The sequence below is a fragment of the Giraffa tippelskirchi genome, chromosome 13 (genome assembly GCF_054371585.1).
Source record: "Giraffa tippelskirchi isolate mGirTip1 chromosome 13, T2T-mGirTip1v1.2.pri, whole genome shotgun sequence".
In the NCBI taxonomy this organism is placed as follows: Eukaryota; Metazoa; Chordata; class Mammalia; order Artiodactyla; family Giraffidae; genus Giraffa; species Giraffa tippelskirchi.
Genome location: NC_137287.1, coordinates 9493692 through 9510431, shown reverse-complemented (window position 1 = coordinate 9510431; position 16740 = coordinate 9493692). Strand labels below are relative to the sequence as shown.

The window sequence follows — 16740 nt, the reverse complement described above, 5'->3', positions numbered from 1 at the left end:
TTTTGGGATTCAATCCTCGTAAAAAGGGACTTTTTAAAACTTTTACTGCTAAATCTATTTATTAACATTTTGTTTATTAATATGTTTATAAAATGGTTTTAGATGACAGGACCATCAGGGCGCCCCAGCCCTCAGTGGCTCCTCAGGCTGCCCTGGCTCAAGATGGCATGGTTCGGGGGATTCCCTGGTGGCCTGGTGGTTAGGATTCAGTGTTTTCACTGCAGAGACCCAGGTTCAGTCCCTGGTCGGGGGACCATGCTACTTATCACGTGGCATAGCCAAAAATACCGAAAGAAAAAAACAGATGGCGGGGTGAAGTCTCACAATGCTGTCCCTGGGAAGTCCCCTCTGGCCAGTTCCAGGCCCCTTAGGATTTCAGAATTGAGCAGGATTCTTGGCTCTGGCGGGGCCTTGATTCCTTTGGCAGTACTGGAGCTGAGAAGTCTCTCTTCCAACATCCCAGGTAACAGGTGGAAGCCCGAAATCAGAACCTTTTTTTTTTAAAGCCTTTCCTCCCGCTCCACCTCCGAAGCCCCTTCCCTTCTCTAGGAAGCAGCCTGCCTCTCAGCCAGCCTAGCGGAAAACTGACCCTTCTCAGGCAGCAGGGCCAATGGGCTCCCTAGGCTGTGGTTGCCATGACAACCGGAGCTGGGCAGGTAGGAGCCTGGGTGAGGCCTCCAGAGCCATCCTGCGCAGCCTCCCTTGGGCGTCATCATGATCCTAAGAGCCCCCTTAACTCCCCAGAGTCCAGGCCCCTCTTCTTAGCCCCTGCACTAATTGGGGACCTGGCCCTTCTTCCCATGAAATGCCCGGCATGGAGCATGAGAGTCTGTGTATAAGTCAGACCTGGGTTTGAATTCTGGCTCTGTTATCCCCTAAGTGATCTTGGTTAGGTCACCAGTCCCTTAGAGCTCTGGTTTGTCGTGTGAATGGGGTGAAATAACAGTTCTGGTCTAGGGCGGGTTTGAACAGACAGCCACGATGCATGGAGAGTTTCATGGCTGCCTGTCTGTGCAGCTGCACACACGTGTACCATGTCCCATGTGCAGCCTCCCCTGGGTGCTCTCTCTGCAGGATGGGGTGGGTAGGATGGTCTTCACAAGCTAGTCAAAGAGACTCTGGGATCACTGGCCCCCTGACCCTACCCCACCATGTCCCTGGTGGGGCCCTCCAGCAGGATCCCCAGGCTCTCAGGAGAGATTTGGGTGACAAGTCTGATGGAAGCAGGGAGAGAAATCTTAGGCCCTCGATCCTGTCTTCTCCTGGCCTCCCTCCCCTCCACCCTCAGCCCCACTGGGAGGTTCCTGGGAACCCAGTTTGAAAACCATAGGACCCATTCCACTTGGATAAGGACCTGGCACCCTGAAGGGTCATGAGAACCAGAAACAACAGAATCACTGCTGAGTACTCATCACTTCACAGCTGGGGACTGAGGAGGCCCAGCCACAGATAAACCCCTTGTCCCCAGGGTTCCCACCCTACTGAGCTGCCCGACATGTCTAAACTCCTCTTTCCTACTGAGTCCTCCCAGGATGGACAGAGGAGGCCAATCTCCCGTCCTCCTCTGACAGATGAGGGCGCTGGGGTCCAGAGGGCGGGCTGGCCAAGGTTGCACAGCTGGGGCCCACCAGTCATGGGCTGGCCCTTTGTGTCCCCCTCCAGAACTGCCCTCTTCAGAACACCTGAGCGTGGCCGACGCCACCTGGCTGGCCCTCAATGTGGTGTCTGGCGGCGGTGGCTTCTCCAGCTCCCAGCCCATCGGCGTGACCAAGATCGCCAAGTCGGTCATCGCCCCGCTAGCCGATCAGAACATCTCGGTGTTCATGCTGTCCACCTACCAGACAGACTTCATCCTGGTAAGCCGTGACGCAGGCACCCCCACTGATGTGATCTGCAAAGTCTGTGCCCGCGCCCCCATTTCATGATCTGCTCAGAGGTCAAGGGGACCTTGGGGTTAGCAGTCCAGTGTCATCATGGCCCGGGGTAGGCTCTGGCTCCATCCACTACCTGCCGTTTGAATGGACCATGTTTGGTTTGAACTAGATGCCAGATGTGTGGGTGGGACACCCTCATAGCTAGACTTCTGGCTTCCCAATCCCATACCACTTCCTCCAAGGGGACAGGCATTTCTGGTCACAGTTGCTGTTGAGTTGCTAAATCACATGTGACTCTTTGCAACCCCAGGCTTCCTTGTCCTTCACTATCTCCCTTAGTTTACTCAAACTCATGTGCATTGAGTCGGTGATGCCATCCAACCATCTCATCCCCTGCTGCCCCCTTCTCCTCCTGCCCTCAATTTCGCCCAGCATCAGGGTCTTTTCCAGTGAGTCGGCTCTTCGCCCGAGGTGGCCAAAGTATTGGAGCTTCAGCTTCAGCATCAGGCCTTCCCATGAATATTAACGGTTGATTTCCTTTAGGATGGACTAGTTTGATCTCGCTGTCCAGTCACAGAGCCAACAGCAGTTCCTGACCACTGGGTTATTGGTGCTCTTCTTCTGTGGGGCGTGGCCATCCTGGAGGGCGTGGCATGGGAGGTGCTGGGGCAGGCCCGCCCCACATTCTAAAGGGAATGGGGCGTGGACTCACAGTCCCGGCCCTCGGCGCATCTTCCCTCTGGTCCTCCCTCTGTCCCTGGACAGTCACATGCCCCTGATCCCAGGCTCCCATCCCCAACCAGGACAGCGGGAGGCCAGGAGGGGCACGCTGGTTCTGGGCACAGAATTTCAGAGTGAAGGGGCCGGTGCCCCCAGCCCCACCCCATACGGGGATCATGGTACACTCACTTCATTGACTCCTCGTCCCCAGGTACGTGAGCGGGACCTGCCCTTCGTCACCCACACCTTGTCATCAGAGTTCACCATCCTGCGGGTCGTCAATGGCGAGACGGTGGCGGCTGAGAACCTTGGCATCACCAACGGCTTCGTGAAGCCCAAGATGGGTGAGTTGAGGGAGGGGAGGGCTGTGCAGAGAAACTTCAGGAAAGGACCGGGTGCTGCCCCAGGGCACCCCCGTTCTCAGAGCCTCGGCTGAGGGCCAGGCATCACACGGTTCATCAGTCCTGATCAGACCCAGGGTCTCCAAAGGGCGGTGGACGTGGACACAGAAACGGCCAGGGGCCACTGCTGACCCAGCCCGGGGTATCAGTGTGGGCCTCCCCAAGGCAGTGACTCTCAGACTGAAAAACTTACAGCACAAGTAGGAGCTAATAAGATAGGTAGTAAAATTTGGGAAGGGCTTTCCTCGCAGATGGCATAGCACATGCAAAGGCTCAGGGGTTGGGAGATGAGCCCAGAGAATCAGGAGAGCTGCAGGGGGTGCTGGGAGCTGCGAATGTGACCGGGGCCGGATCTCAGAGCCTGCCATCTGGCCTACCTAGAGCAGCTGCTGGCTGACCCCACCCCTCCCCCCAGACCCCTAGCTGCCTCTCCTCCTGGCCTCAGCACCCCTTGTATTTGTGCTCTCACAGTCCAGAGGCCCGTCATCCACCCTCTGTCCAGCCCGAGCAACAGGTTCTGTGTCACCAGCCTGGACCCCGACACGCTGCCCACCGTTGCCACACTCCTCATGGACGTCATGTTTTACTCCAACGGGTAGGACCCCCTCGGGGGTGAGGGGCTGCAGGGTGGGCCAAGAAGACATGAATCTGCCTACAAGCCCCAGTCTGAGGAGGGAGAAACAGACCTGCCCTGGGAGCTAGTCCGAGGGGGGAGAAACCGACCTGTCCTGGGAGCTAGTCCCAGGGGGAAGGCACAGACCTGCCCTGGGAGCTAATCCGAGGGGGGAGAAACAGACCTATCCTGGGAGCTAGTCCCAGCAGGGAGGCGCAGACCTGCCCTGGAAGCTATTCAAGGGGAGAGGCACAGACCTACCCTGGGAGCTAGGTTGAGAAGAGAGACATGACTCTACCCCAAATCCCCTTTCTTAAAGGGGAGAATTGATTCATTGGGAACCCCAAAACTTGTTGAAACCCCAGGCCCACATATAGATGTTATGAACACCCCAGGATCCCCTGGGCAAGCCCATTCATTTGAAGAGCCAGGAACTCAGGTTTTTTTCATTTGGTGGACGACAACTTTGCATTTTTCCTCAGGGCAGATTTTAAGTTTCAGCCAACACCAAGTGGGGTGGGGCCAGGGACCAGCAAGCTGGCAGTGACCACAGACAATGCCCTGAGATGTTGGCCAACACAGGGACAGAGAAACCCTGCCCAGGAAGGGGCAAGTATAGCCCATGCAGAGGGCCGGCTGGGTCTTCAACACTGTGAAGTGCGGTGCTCACCCCTGTGAATGCCGCGGAATCACCTGCATCTCACAGATGTGGAGACCAATGGGGGGGGCAATGGTTCAGGGTCCCCCAGCAAGGCAGGGTCAGAGCCAGGATTTGGTCAGTGCCTTCCCAGACACCTCGTAGCTAACAGGCAGGGCAGGTGGGTCGGGTGAGGGTCAGGGTGCAGTGGGTCCCCCGCTCCACCCCTCACCATCTCCCCCGGCCCCCAGAGTGAAGGACCCCCTGGCGTCCGGCGATGACTGCGACCACATCCGCTTCTTCTCCTTCTCCCTCATCGAGGGCTACATCTCCCTGGTGATGGACGTGCAGACCCAGCAGAGGTGAGCCAGGCCCCGGGTGGGGCTGACGATGGGCCCGTCACCCACTTGGTCCTAATAAGTCCCCACCCCAGCCCTTCACTGCAGGTGAGGGGCCCCAGCTTACAGATGACAGGCCACTCAGAGACGAAGGCCCCAAGTCACCCAGCACCATCCAGTGCTGTTTGTAGCCCCACCCCATCCCTCCAGTCTGGAGCTGAGGAGGGGTACCCTGACCAGCCTGAGCAAAGGGGGCGGTTGTTCCAAAGCTCAATCCCAGTTTTGCCTTCCTGCGACCCCCCCACCCCTGGAGGAGGAAGGTGCAGAGCATATGGGCTGGGGGCTTGGAGGGTCTTTGGGGCCCCTGAGCTCCAGCCCGGCATCAATGCCCCCGCGACAGGGAGCATTCCAGGAAGAGCTGGCGGAGGGAGCACTCTCAGCATCTGGGGGTTGACATCTCTCACTCTCTTTTAAGGTTTCCTAGTAATCTGTTGTTCACGAGCGCATCTGGGGAGCTCTGGAAGATGGTGCGGATTGGAGGACAGCCCCTGGGATTTGGTGAGCCCCTGGGGTTTGACACTGTTTTATGTATAGTAGTGGGTATCTGTTCATCCCATACTCATTCTAATTTATCCCCCCACTGACCCCCTTTCCCCTTTGGTAACCAAGTTTATTTGCCGTGTCTGTGAGTCTATTTCTGTTTCATAAGTGAGTTCGGTTTTTTCGGGGGCAGTGGGGCTGGGCTGGGTCTTCATCGCTATGCTTGGGCTTTCTCTAGCTGCATAGAGTAGGGGTCACTCTCTAGTTGCAGTTCTCAGGCTTCTCACTGTGGCGGTTTCTCGTGTTGCAGAGCATGGGCTCTAGGCACTGGGGCTTCAGTAGTATGCAACTCGTGGGCTCAGTAGTTGTGGCACACAGGCTTAGTTGTCCCTTGGCATGTGGAATCTTCCCAGAGCAGGGATTAAACCTGTGTCCCCTGCATTGGCAGGCGGATTCTTAACCACTGGACCACCAGGGAAGTCTGTGGATTAGTTCATTTGTATCATATTTTAGATTTAACATATAAGCAATATCATATGATATTTGTCTTTCCTGATTTTCTTCTTAGTATGATAATCTCTAGGTCCACCCATGTTGCTGCTGCAAATGGCATTATTTCATCCTTTTTGTTTACGACTGAGTAGTATTCCCTTGTATATGTATACCACATCTTCTTTACCCGTTCATCTGTCAGTGGACGTTTAGGTTGTTTCCATGTCTTGGCTGCTATGAACATAGGGATGCGTGTATCTTTTCAAATTAGAGTTTTGTCCAGATGTATGTCCTGGAGTGGGATTGCTGGATCACATGGTAATTCTATTTTTAGTTTTCTGCGGAACCTCCATAACTGTTTTCCATAGTGGCTGCACCAACTTACATTCTCACCATCAATTATAGGAAGGTTCCCTTTTTCCCCCACCTTCCCCGGCATTTGTTATTTGTAGACTTTAATGATGGCCATTCTGACTGAGGTGAGAGGTGGTACCTCATTGTCACTTTATATGCGTTTCTCTAATAATCAGCCATGTGTATTAGCTTCTCTTTATTCCCAGATTTGGTTTAGAGTTTACCAAAGCACACCCAGTATAATAACATTACAGAAAAAAGAAAGCCAGGATGAAGGGAGAATTCAAGTGGGACAGTGAATGAAACTTAGATCCTCTTAGCATCTGTAGTCGCTGTGTGGTTTGAGTGGCCTCATGGGCAGGCAACAGGGGTCTTGGCATTTGGCATATAAGAAGCAGCAGTGGCACCTACCTTCCTGGAATGTGGAGAGTGTTAACACCAGGCTAATAGCTATAAATAGCCCTGCAAGGCTTCCCTAGTTGGCTCCGTGGTATAGAATCCACCTGCCAGGGCAGGAGACACAGGTTCGATCCCTGATCTGGGAGGATCCCACATGCCGTGGAGCAACTAAGCCCGTGCGCCACAACTTTTGAGCCTGTGCCCTAGAGCGTGGGAGTGTCAACTCCTGAAGCCTACAAGCCCTAGAGCCCATGCTCTGCAACAGGAGAAGCCACGGCAATGAGAAGCCCACGCACCACAACTGGAGAGTAGCCCCCGCTCGCTGCAACTAGAGCCAAGCCTGTGCAGCCATGAAGACACAGCACGGCCAAAAGTAAATTAATTAAAAATAGCCCTGCAAGAAAAACAACCTGTTGAGAATCGGAAAGATTCTAGATTGGCAGATGCCGTATGTTTTTGACCATGGTTTGCAGGAATTGTGTTTTCCATCACAGCCCAGCACACACATACCCTAACAACTCTACGGTTTCACAAAACTGCACTCACGGCGGTGCTGTCTGAGCTCTTTGCCCTTGCCTTTCCTGCTGTCTTTTGTTGTTGTTAGTTTTATTTGCTTATTTTTGGCTGCACTGGGTCTTTGTTGCTGCCCGAGAGCTTTCTCTAGTTGCAGAGAGTAGGGGCTACTCTCTGGTCGCCGTGTCCAGGCTTCTCGTTGCAGTGGTGTCCCTAGTTGTGGAGCACAGGCTCATGGCCTTCACCCATTGCAGTGCAAGGGCTTTGTTGCCCTGCAGTATGTGGAATCTTCCCAGATCAGGGATCGAACCTGGGTCCCCTGCATTGGCAGGTGGATTCCTTACCACCGGACCACCAGGAAAGTCCCCTGTTGTCACCTTATAAAGCGCTAGTCACCAGCCTTCTAAATTCATGTCCCAAATGGGTCACCAGCCACTGTTTGAAAGGCACCATTCTAGACCCTGATCTCCCTCCCGCCTTATTTTACAGAAATAAAAACGAATGTGTCTGTAGTTTAAGAATCTTAGGACACAACCAGTCTCCACCACGTAGCAGGACAGACCATCACCAGGATTGCAGGCACAAGGCCTGTACGACCACCAGAGGGGCCTGTGGGTCCAGCCAGCAGCTCTGGGAGACCAGGCAGAAAAGCAGGAGCTTGAGAGACCTGTCGGGGAACGGCTGAGGCTGCGCTGGGTGACACGGCAGGGGGAGGGCTGAGCGTGGTCCCTGCCTCTGTCCCCAGATGAGTGCGGCATCGTGGCCCAGATCTCCGAGCCCTTGGCCGCCGCAGATATCCCCGCCTACTACATCAGCACCTTCAAGTTCGACCACGCACTGGTGAGTGTCAGGCACCCACCCCGGGGCAGGGGAGGCCCGGTTTGGCGGCTCCCAGATGTTTACTTCCCACCCCTCGCAGGTACCGGAAGAAAACATCAACGGCGTCATCAGTGCCCTGAAAGTCAGCCAAGCAGAGAAGCACTAGAGGGGCCTCTCCCGCTCCTCCCCATCCACCCACCTCCCCACCCACCCCACCCCCACCCCGGCCTGGGCCCAGCCCTACCCTGAAGACTCTTCTTGCAGTATTTCTCAACAGACCAGAAAACCGGCCGCGGGGCCCCCAGAGGCGGGGTCTCTAGGAGACGCCCCCGATGGCTGACCCCGCCAGGCCTGGGACACAAGCCAAGGCCTCCCCATGCCCTCCTCCTGCCTTCCTGGAGCCCCCAGACCCTCCAGAGAGCACCCGCTCCTCCTCCTCCCCTACCCTCACCCCAGAAAATGATGTCCATGGCCGAGGGAGCTTGTCCGCTGACCCACCTTCTAATCCAGCCTCACCCATGGCCGAGGGCAAACGCCGAAGGAAGCTGATGCCTCCTATGGGACACTGGGGTACCGATTCTCGTGTCTTGGGGGGCTGGCTGAGCAGGGCCGAGTTCATGGAGCCTGGGAAGGCCCTCGTGTGGGCAGGGGCTCTGGACCCCATGGTCGCTGGTCTCTGGTCCCATTGGCTCTGGGCTGGTCCCTGCAGAGTGGAGGCCAGTGGGCGGCCCTCTAGCCCTGCGCTGGTGAGGCTCTGAGGGAACACGGGTGGGGCCCTGAGCTGGAGGGGACCCCGGCTACCCAGAACCTTCCTTGGCTGCCAACCACAGGGCCTGTACCCCGACTCCCAGCGAGACTGCCAAGGGGGCCCTGTCCAGTCCCTCCCCACCACAAGCGCTCATCCTGGGGGGTGGGGGGGGTTCCCAGGAGACCCACCAGCCTGGGGCAACAGCTCCTGTCCCCTCTGCTTTCCCCGGACCCTCCTGGGGCCGGCAGAGCCTCGGTTTTCCCCAAGTGGGGGCATCCCCAGCATTCTGAGCTGGGGTTTTCTTAGGTCACCCCCATCTCCCCAGCAATCAACGAGACCAGCACAGGGCTCCCCCATCGTCCTGCCCTCCTCTCCCTGCCCCGCTTGTGGGGGACGTGAAAGGCCTCTGCCCAACTTGCCTGCCCACCTGCCCGCCCGGCCCTCTGTCCAGGGACCGTGGCGTTCATGAGTACTTGACCTGGGAGGCAGCTTATCTGAGCCTTAATAGAGAAAACTGTACCTTGTTGTAGTTTCCTATTTAATGTATTTGTTACCCAGGCTGCGGTTGGCAATAGTTTCAGGGGACAGGGCCTGCTGATGTTGTCGGGACCCAAAGTGTGACATCGCTTGGTTTGACATCCTCTGGCTCCAGGGACAAGCCTGAGAATCGGAGCTGCCACCAGGGGCCTTGGCTTTCCCTTCAGAGCAGGAAGCTGGGAGCAGAGGTCAGTTACGATCCAGGGGTTCCCAGGGGCACCCCACACAGAGCTGCCAAGGCAGAGTGGTTCTAAGCTTCAGAGGAAGGTTTCGACGGGCTGCAGGGAGATGGACAGCCAGGTGGCAGACCAGCCCCCGCCCCGGAGAGCGGGGCGACCACCCTGCCTCCTCTCCAGCTGGCGGTGTTGTCCATGCCATCCCTGAGAAGCTGGGAGGAGAAGGGCCATTCTCTTGACTGGGTGAGGCCCCACTCACCCCCTTCTCCAGGCCACGTGGGTCCCTCTGAGCCCTGGAAACCCACCCAGTGTTGGAGGTGTGTCTCTGAATCCTTACAGGTGTTCAGAGCCCAAGCACTGATTCGGAACCTTTTTTTTTTTTTTTTAAGTCATTTTGCACAAAACTCCAGAACAACCAAAACATGTCAGTTGTTTGCTGGTTCCAAAACCGGGGTGACCGCGTGGGCAGGGCAGCCCCTCACGTCCCGAGCACCCTTTCTGTCCCTGGAAGGCCTTGATTTTTCTGTGGCGTGCCCTCCAGACCCCTTCCTGTCGGTCCTTCCCCGTGTCACTCCCCCCGCCTTTCCTCCCGGCCGAGCAGGTGTGTCGGCCCCGTGACCCCAAGAAACATGTGATTCCCCCAGACCCCCTAGGACGTATATTGTACACACATATAAATACCTGTGTTTTATGTTGATATAGATATATACTGTAAATAGCATATATACTTGAGCAATATATATGTTAATATATACCGTGTGAGCGTGCACACGTGTGTGTGCGTGTATGTGTGGGCGTGAGGGCCTCCGCCCCGCTGTGTCTGCCGTGCACACAGGCACGTTTTGAGCCACCATGTATTTTTAATTCAAGTATATAGGCAATACGATTATCAGAGAAGCCGGCTGGCTGCCTCGGCCCTGACTTGAGAGAAGAATCAGACCAGCAACCAAGAACAGAGCCCTAGGGTGGGTGTGAGGGTCCCTAGCCCCTCCTCCCCGAGTCTCCCTTGAAAGCTGGGATTCAGCCCCTTCCTTTAGTTCTGTTTCCAAGGCCCCTGGACACCCTTGTTTTATTTTGGGGACAGGGCCATAAAGGGGAAGAGCATTTGGAAAGGAACAGCCCCTTCGCCACTGCTCTCAGCCCAAAGACCTAGACCGGCTGATCAGTCCCTCCAGCCCTCCAGGTCTGCTTCCCCACCCAGCACCTCCATCACCTGATTTCTTTCACCTGCGAGGTTAGAAGCCACAGGTTCTTTCCTCGGGTCTCCGGCTGGGGACTGGCCCTGGGTAACTGAGAAAGAGATGGAAGCCCTGGACGTTGTTTCCTTGAGGGTTGGTGCAAGGACTCGGCTCTCAGGGTTACACTGGTGTGTATCCAACCCACGGGCTGGGAGCCGACCCCCTGGGAACCCCGCCCTCTGTTTTCCACCCCTCCCCATCCTCTTGCCATGTGGGGAGGCCGGAGCATCCTCGGTGTCTGTGTGCCCATGAGCCAGTGGCTTGATGTCCAGCAATCTGGGGAGGAGTAAGTGATTACCCCACTGGCTGGCTGCCCCCAGGGATCTCCAGACCCACAGGAGGCGGCCCGAGGGCTGTTGAGCTGAGATGCTCTTGGCTCTGGCTCACTGAGCATGGAGCCCTGGAGCCGCCCCCAGGGTCCCAGGTGTGTCTCAAGTCTGTGCTGTTCCCTGGTAAGAAAAGCTCAGACCATCTCACCACCCCCTCACTCCTCACCTGTGTCATCCGTGAACATAGGGTGAGAGGTTAAGGTAGGGAGAGTGAGAGAGATGGGGAGTTGAGACCCCCGCTTCCCCACCCCCCCATTATGAAAATCTGCCCCTTTGGTTCAACACTCAACTTGGGCTCCCCTGGTTCCTAAGAAACCCCTTTCTGCCTCAGCCCCAGTCCTGGCCCAGCAGAGACTCAGCAGTGCCCACTTGACACCCCCTCTCTCCACGGGGGTCTCCAAAGCCCCAAGAGGTGGTGCCCTCCCCACTGCCCTCCGCCCAGAGCACCCATCCAAGCAGGAGAGGCACACAGCCCTCCCTTCCCCAGGATTCAGGGGTCCCAGAACCCCCCAAGCACCAGCATTCTCCCCCTCCCGTCAGCTCCAGGCCCCAGTCCCCCGGTGGGGAGGGAGGGACTGGGTGACCCGGAGCTGGCCACTGTGACCTCCCTATTCAGGCAGCGCAGCCTCGGTGACCAGTGTGGTGTGTCCAGAAGATGCATGGTCAGTTGGGGCGTGTCCCCTCGGAGGTGACAGAGGAGGCCTCAGAGCTCCGGACAGGAGGCTCCGGGAGACGGGAAGGGCCAGGCCCCAACCCCAAGCCAAGGGCACCATTTAACTGACGATCAAAGAAGAACCTGTCCCCCCCGCCACCAGCGCCTTCTGGCCACAGTTCCCAGCCACCCTGGGCCACCTTTCTGCGTCCCTGGATCTGGATGTGGGCACAACTCAGGCCTGTCCCAGCCCCAGCTAAGAGTGGGGACCTTGGGGACCTCCCGGGTGGTGGCTGACGAAGGTGTGTTGCCACTTTCCTGAGTGAAGATGGTGGGGGCGTAGAAAGGAAGTGCCCCCAGTATGTCTGTGCCCGGCCAGGGCTGAGGAGTAGTCAGCCTGCCAGTCATGGCCGCCATGAAGTGGAGTTGGTTGTTGGCTTGGCAAACAGAGCTTGGGGGAGGACGACGGGGTGTCCCAACAGTGGAAAGACAGGGGCTTTGGCTTTTCAGGTTTCCTGGATACTGTGCTGAGGCAAGGGCGAGGCCTGTAGCTGGCAGTAGCCCTCTCTTCAGAGAGGCTGCCTGGGAGGGAAGCAACCAAGATGGTGCCTGTTGGTTGACCAAGATGGCAGATGGTGGTCAGCCCAGCAGAGGGCAGGCTTGAGAAGACAGGCCAGGACTTGTGAGGGGAAATGAGCCCTGGTACAGCTAGATAGCTTTTCTTACACTCCATTTTCTTTTCCTTTCATTTTTCAAGTTAGAGGCAGCAAAAGGACTCTTTTCCATAGACCAAGGGAGAAAGCTGTGGGGTGGGCTATGGCCTTCAGCTTTGAAACCCAAACCCTCCAGGAAAGCCTGTTTTCTTGGGAGGGGAGGATGGGAGCTGTGGGCTGAGGCAGCCTCTGTTTTTGGAGCTGAAGGCCCCAGGAGTGGCCTGGAATGGCGGCGGAAGCCTGTGGGTTGGCCTGTGGCTTCTGTGGGCCGCCTGGTTGTTGCGAGGGTTTGTGGCTCTTGGTTCTCGGTCAGGCAGGCTGTGAGAGTGAGACGTGTTGGGAGTCAGAGCAGTGTTGTGGGCATTCGTGTGTGTAAATGCACATATAAGTGTGAACGTGTGCGGTGTCAACACTGGTGCGTATGGGAGCACACGCATGCAGAGCCCAAATTTGAGCAAAAGGACTGACTCGTTCAGTATTTCAAGGCCTCGGTGTGTTCTTACTGTGGGCCACATGCAGAATTGAAGGGGTGCAGATGGCAGGCCTCAAACTCCCCTTGACTTTGTTAAAACTGCTCTGGGGAGGGGGCGGGCTTCCCCGGTGGCCCAGACGGCGAACAGTGTGCCTGCAGCACGGGAGACCCGGGTTCGATCCCTGGGTTGGGAAAGTTCCCTGGAGGAGGATATGGCAACCCACTCCAGTATTCTTGCCTGGAGAACTCCATGGACAGAGAAGCCTGGCAGGCTACAGTCCATGGGGTGGCGGTCGGATATGACTGAACTACTAACACTGGGGAGAGGTCAGAGGTGTCCCCACGGGGCTCTGCTCTGCCCTGCAGAGGCCCGGTGGTCCGTGCAGCCAGCCCTGAAGACAGTATTTACAAGGAGAGGTTCTGGGAGGTAGTGCCCCCTTGCCTACTGGGGCTCATCCACAGAGAGCATCCCAGCAAGTTGAAGGCCAGAGTGGGGGTTGAGGAGCTTGAGGGAAACAGGCCAAATTCAGGTCCCAGGGCAGAGGCCAAGCCTAGTACATCTTCCTGTCCACTGCTTCAGCTTATCTGTTCAGAAAATGGTCCAGGGAGAGCTGGGCAGCATTGGCTCCAAAACTGGGAGGTGGAGTGGAGGGGCTAACAGCAAACAAAACCCCAAGCCCTCCTCTTGCTCTTTGCCAAAATCATTTCCGTTATCCCGAGATGGAGGTGAGTGGATGTTGGCTGCACAGCGGGGTTCAGAGAGACCTCTGCCCTGCCCAGGGCCTTGCCTTGGGGGTCTGGCACGCCCCGGGTCACCAGCAGTGCCAGTGGCACTTACATCTATCTGTCCCACGTTCTGGGCGCGGGGAGAACGGAGCAGCCCTGCCCAGGGCCCTCACGCTTTCTTTCTTTCTTGAAGAAACACAAAACCCTCGAGATTCATGTACTGTATGACGGAGAGAAAAAAAGTACCTAATGTTCCCCCCAGAAAAGACAGTATATTTTGTACTTTGTAAAGTGTTCATTAAAATGGAAGAAAAAACAAATGACAGTGGCTGACGGCTGTCTGATTTCGTGCTGATCCAGGGCCACGTCTCCTCCCTCCCTTCTCTGTACTGTGGTTGGGGGAACACCTGCCTGGAGCTGCGAAGGGGAAGAACAAGAATCTGAGAGGAAATCGCCCTGAGAGCGAGGGGGGTTGTCTTAGTTACCCAATGCTGTGTTACAAGTTGCCCCCAAAGCGTAAGGCTTTAAAACGGTCCATTTGTGTGTCTTGGTTTCTGTGGTTTGGAATTTGGGAGCAATTTGGGCTCAGAGTCTCAGGAGGCTGCAGGCATTTGAGAGCCTCTGCTGGGGCCAGAGGGTCCATTTCTAAGGTGCTCCCTCCATATGGCTGGTGAGATAGGCCTGGCTGCCGGCATGTCCCCAAATGAGTCTCCGCTGCTTGAATGTCCTGACGGTTAAGTGCTTGGTTTTCCCCAGAGTAAGGGATTCAAGGACCAAGGTAGAACCTAAGAAAAAAAAAATGTTTTTCTTCTAGCCTCAGAATTCATGTACCACCCTCTCCACCATGTTCTGTCATCATTGCAGCCCAGCTCTGACTGAACCCTGGGTGTGAAAACCAAGAGGTCAAGGTAACCTTGGGGCCACCTTGGGAACCGGCTACTACATTCACCGTTCCCACGCCCACCCCAAATCTCTGACGGAGGTGGGCCTGGGGGGCAGGGGCCCCTGGGGAAGGATCAGGGGCGGGGGCCCTGCTGTGGACACCACACCCCCAGGAAAGGTGTCTTGGTGCTGGAAGCCCAGGAGCTGATGCCTCCAGACAAGACACCCTGAGGACAGGAGGCTCAGTGTCCCTCCCACAAGCACTCTGGAGTTGGGCTCCTGCGCCCTTGGCAGGTGGACACAGGCTGCCCCTGCAAGAAAGGCTTGAGGGACTTCCCTGGGGGTCCAGTGGTTAAGACTGCACTTTAAATGCAGCGGGTGGGCACAGGTTCAATCCCTGGTCAGGGAACTAAGATCCCACATGTTGTGCGACATGGCTGAAAAAGAAGGAAGAGGCCTGAGACCAGCAGGTCTGGACCTTGCGCACCCTCGCTCTGCCCCTCGCTGGTGCTTTCTATGGAGGGCAGGTGTGAGCAGGGCAGGGCTCTGCCTACATCAGACCCCACCCTCCCCTCACCCCTGCCTTGCAAGAAAAGTAGCCCTAACAATGGAAGGGGGTGAAAAGCGGAGCTGAAGTGCTCGTTCACCACCCTCAGCCCAAGCAGGTGCTTGGACCCTCAGTCCTTCTGGCGGCTGTGAAGGCTTTTCTTCCTGGGGTTTGCAAGGACTAAGCACCCTCCTCAACCCTTCACATTTCGAACAGGAGCCACAGCATCGGTGGGGACTCAGTTGCCCCCAACAGTGGCAAAGGCCTCCTTTTCCCACTGCTCATTCATGTTTAGTGTCTGCAGGGCAGTGCCAGACCTCGGGTTGGGGGTTGGGGGGCTGGAGACCCAGATGACTCTGCCACGGCACAGCCCCCTGCACCTGAGTTGCTCCAGATTTAAAGATGTGGAAATGGGCTATTTCGGGGAAGTGCAGTGCCAGGCTCGACCACAAGGGGATGCTGCCGTGCCCTGGGGCCATGACCATGGTCAGGCAGGAGGAAGAAGCCAGGATGTTAGGTTGAGCTTAGTTAAGCCAGGGAACCCAAAGAGAAGGGACAGCAAAGGCGCAGAGAGCCTAGCGGAGAAGTGGGGTGGGTAGGGTGCAAATGGACGGGGCTGGTAGGAAATGAGGCTGAAACGCAAGGTGTGTTGTCAGGCCAGCTGGAGGCCTCACACTCCGCTAGAGGCCGTGGGGAGCTACCGACGACTTCGTGCAGGAGACAAAACTTAGCATCTGAATGGTAAGTCTGGGTTACTAAATATGGCTGATAGGAGGAGGAAAGGGGGCAGCCAGGATCCCAGCCTCGTATCTCACGAGAGATGACCCTGGCCGACTCAAGAGCCTTCCCAGTGCAGTCAGGAATGGCGGGCACCGTGGATGTAGAGGGACTGGCTGGTGCCCCTCCCCCCAGCCAGGCACAATTCCACGTGGGAGCAGCTTTGGCTGCTGCTTGGCAGGGATCATACTGCAGCACATCAGACTCCTGGAGGGTGGGAGGAGTTCCCTGTACCGGGACTCCTCCCCTCCCCCCGCCAAGAGTCTGATTCAACTCTTCTTGGCTTCAGTATAGTTTTTAAAGTTCCCCAACTCACTCTTAGGGGCTTCCTTGATGGCTCAGTGGGTAAAGAATCCATCTGCAGTGCAGGAGATGTGGGTTCGATCCCTGGGTCAGGAAGCTCCTCTGGAGGAGGAAATGGTAATCCATTCACTATTCCTGCCTAGAAAATCCCATGGACAGAGGAGCCTGGCAGGCTACAGTCCAGAGGGTCACAAAGAGTTAGACGTGACTGAGCCCCAGAACGGAACTCATTCTTAAAAATAACAGGGACACAGAAGGAAAGAGCACCCTCTGTGGTCACTCTGCCTCCCTTTTGGTTTTTTGGTTTTTGATTAAATTTTATTTATTTGACTGCTCCAGGTCTTAGTTGTGGCGTGTGGGATCTAGTTCCCTGACCAGGGATCAAACCTGGGCCCCTGTGTTGTTAGTGCGGAGCCTTAGCCACTGGACCACCAGGGAAGTCCCCACTTCCCCTTGGTTTGATCATGTGTAGCCCTGCTGGTGAGGAACCAGGGGCTCACGACGGTGAAAAGCTCTCCAGAGGGAGCGTGTGGAATGAGATTGTTTGTGGTGATGGTCACACAAAAGACTAATAGGCTACACCCACTGAATTATACACTTGAAAATGGTTTTACGGTATACGACTCACATTTCCATTTTTTTAAAAAAACTGAATGTCCTAGAGAAGCCAGATGTGGATGCACGGCAGGAAGGATGGCCAAGAAAATGGGAGTTATTCTGACAGCCCCTTGATAGCTGTCAAAACTTAAAAGAAGGACCCAGGCATCTTAGAAGGGACTATCTACTGCGAGAGCTGGTGGTGGAGTCCCTGTGCCTTCTCAGGGGTCTGCACTGGCCCCAGCTACTGACCCCAACATCCGTGAATGGACACAGTCTGAGTGGGAGAAGAGAGGTCACATCAAGGGCAGCCCGGGGCCACTTCACTCAGGGTGTCAGCCAC

The 16740-nt window shown here is 56.3% G+C and overlaps 1 protein-coding gene across 1 annotated transcript in view; it reads left to right on the top strand.

The window, feature by feature from the left end:
* The window catches only part of CASTOR2 (cytosolic arginine sensor for mTORC1 subunit 2), a 56219-nt gene extending 42608 nt beyond the window's left edge, over positions 1–13611 (top strand). Inside the window, exons 3-9 of the mRNA XM_081558045.1 lie at positions 1663–1856; positions 2806–2938; positions 3467–3590; positions 4497–4607; positions 5059–5141; positions 7627–7721; positions 7801–13611. Of these exons, the coding sequence (XP_081414171.1) occupies positions 1663–1856; positions 2806–2938; positions 3467–3590; positions 4497–4607; positions 5059–5141; positions 7627–7721; positions 7801–7866 (806 nt within the window). The 3' untranslated portion in view covers positions 7867–13611. The remainder of the gene's footprint in view (positions 1–1662; positions 1857–2805; positions 2939–3466; positions 3591–4496; positions 4608–5058; positions 5142–7626; positions 7722–7800) is intronic.
* The last annotated feature ends 3129 nt before the right edge of the window (positions 13612–16740 follow it).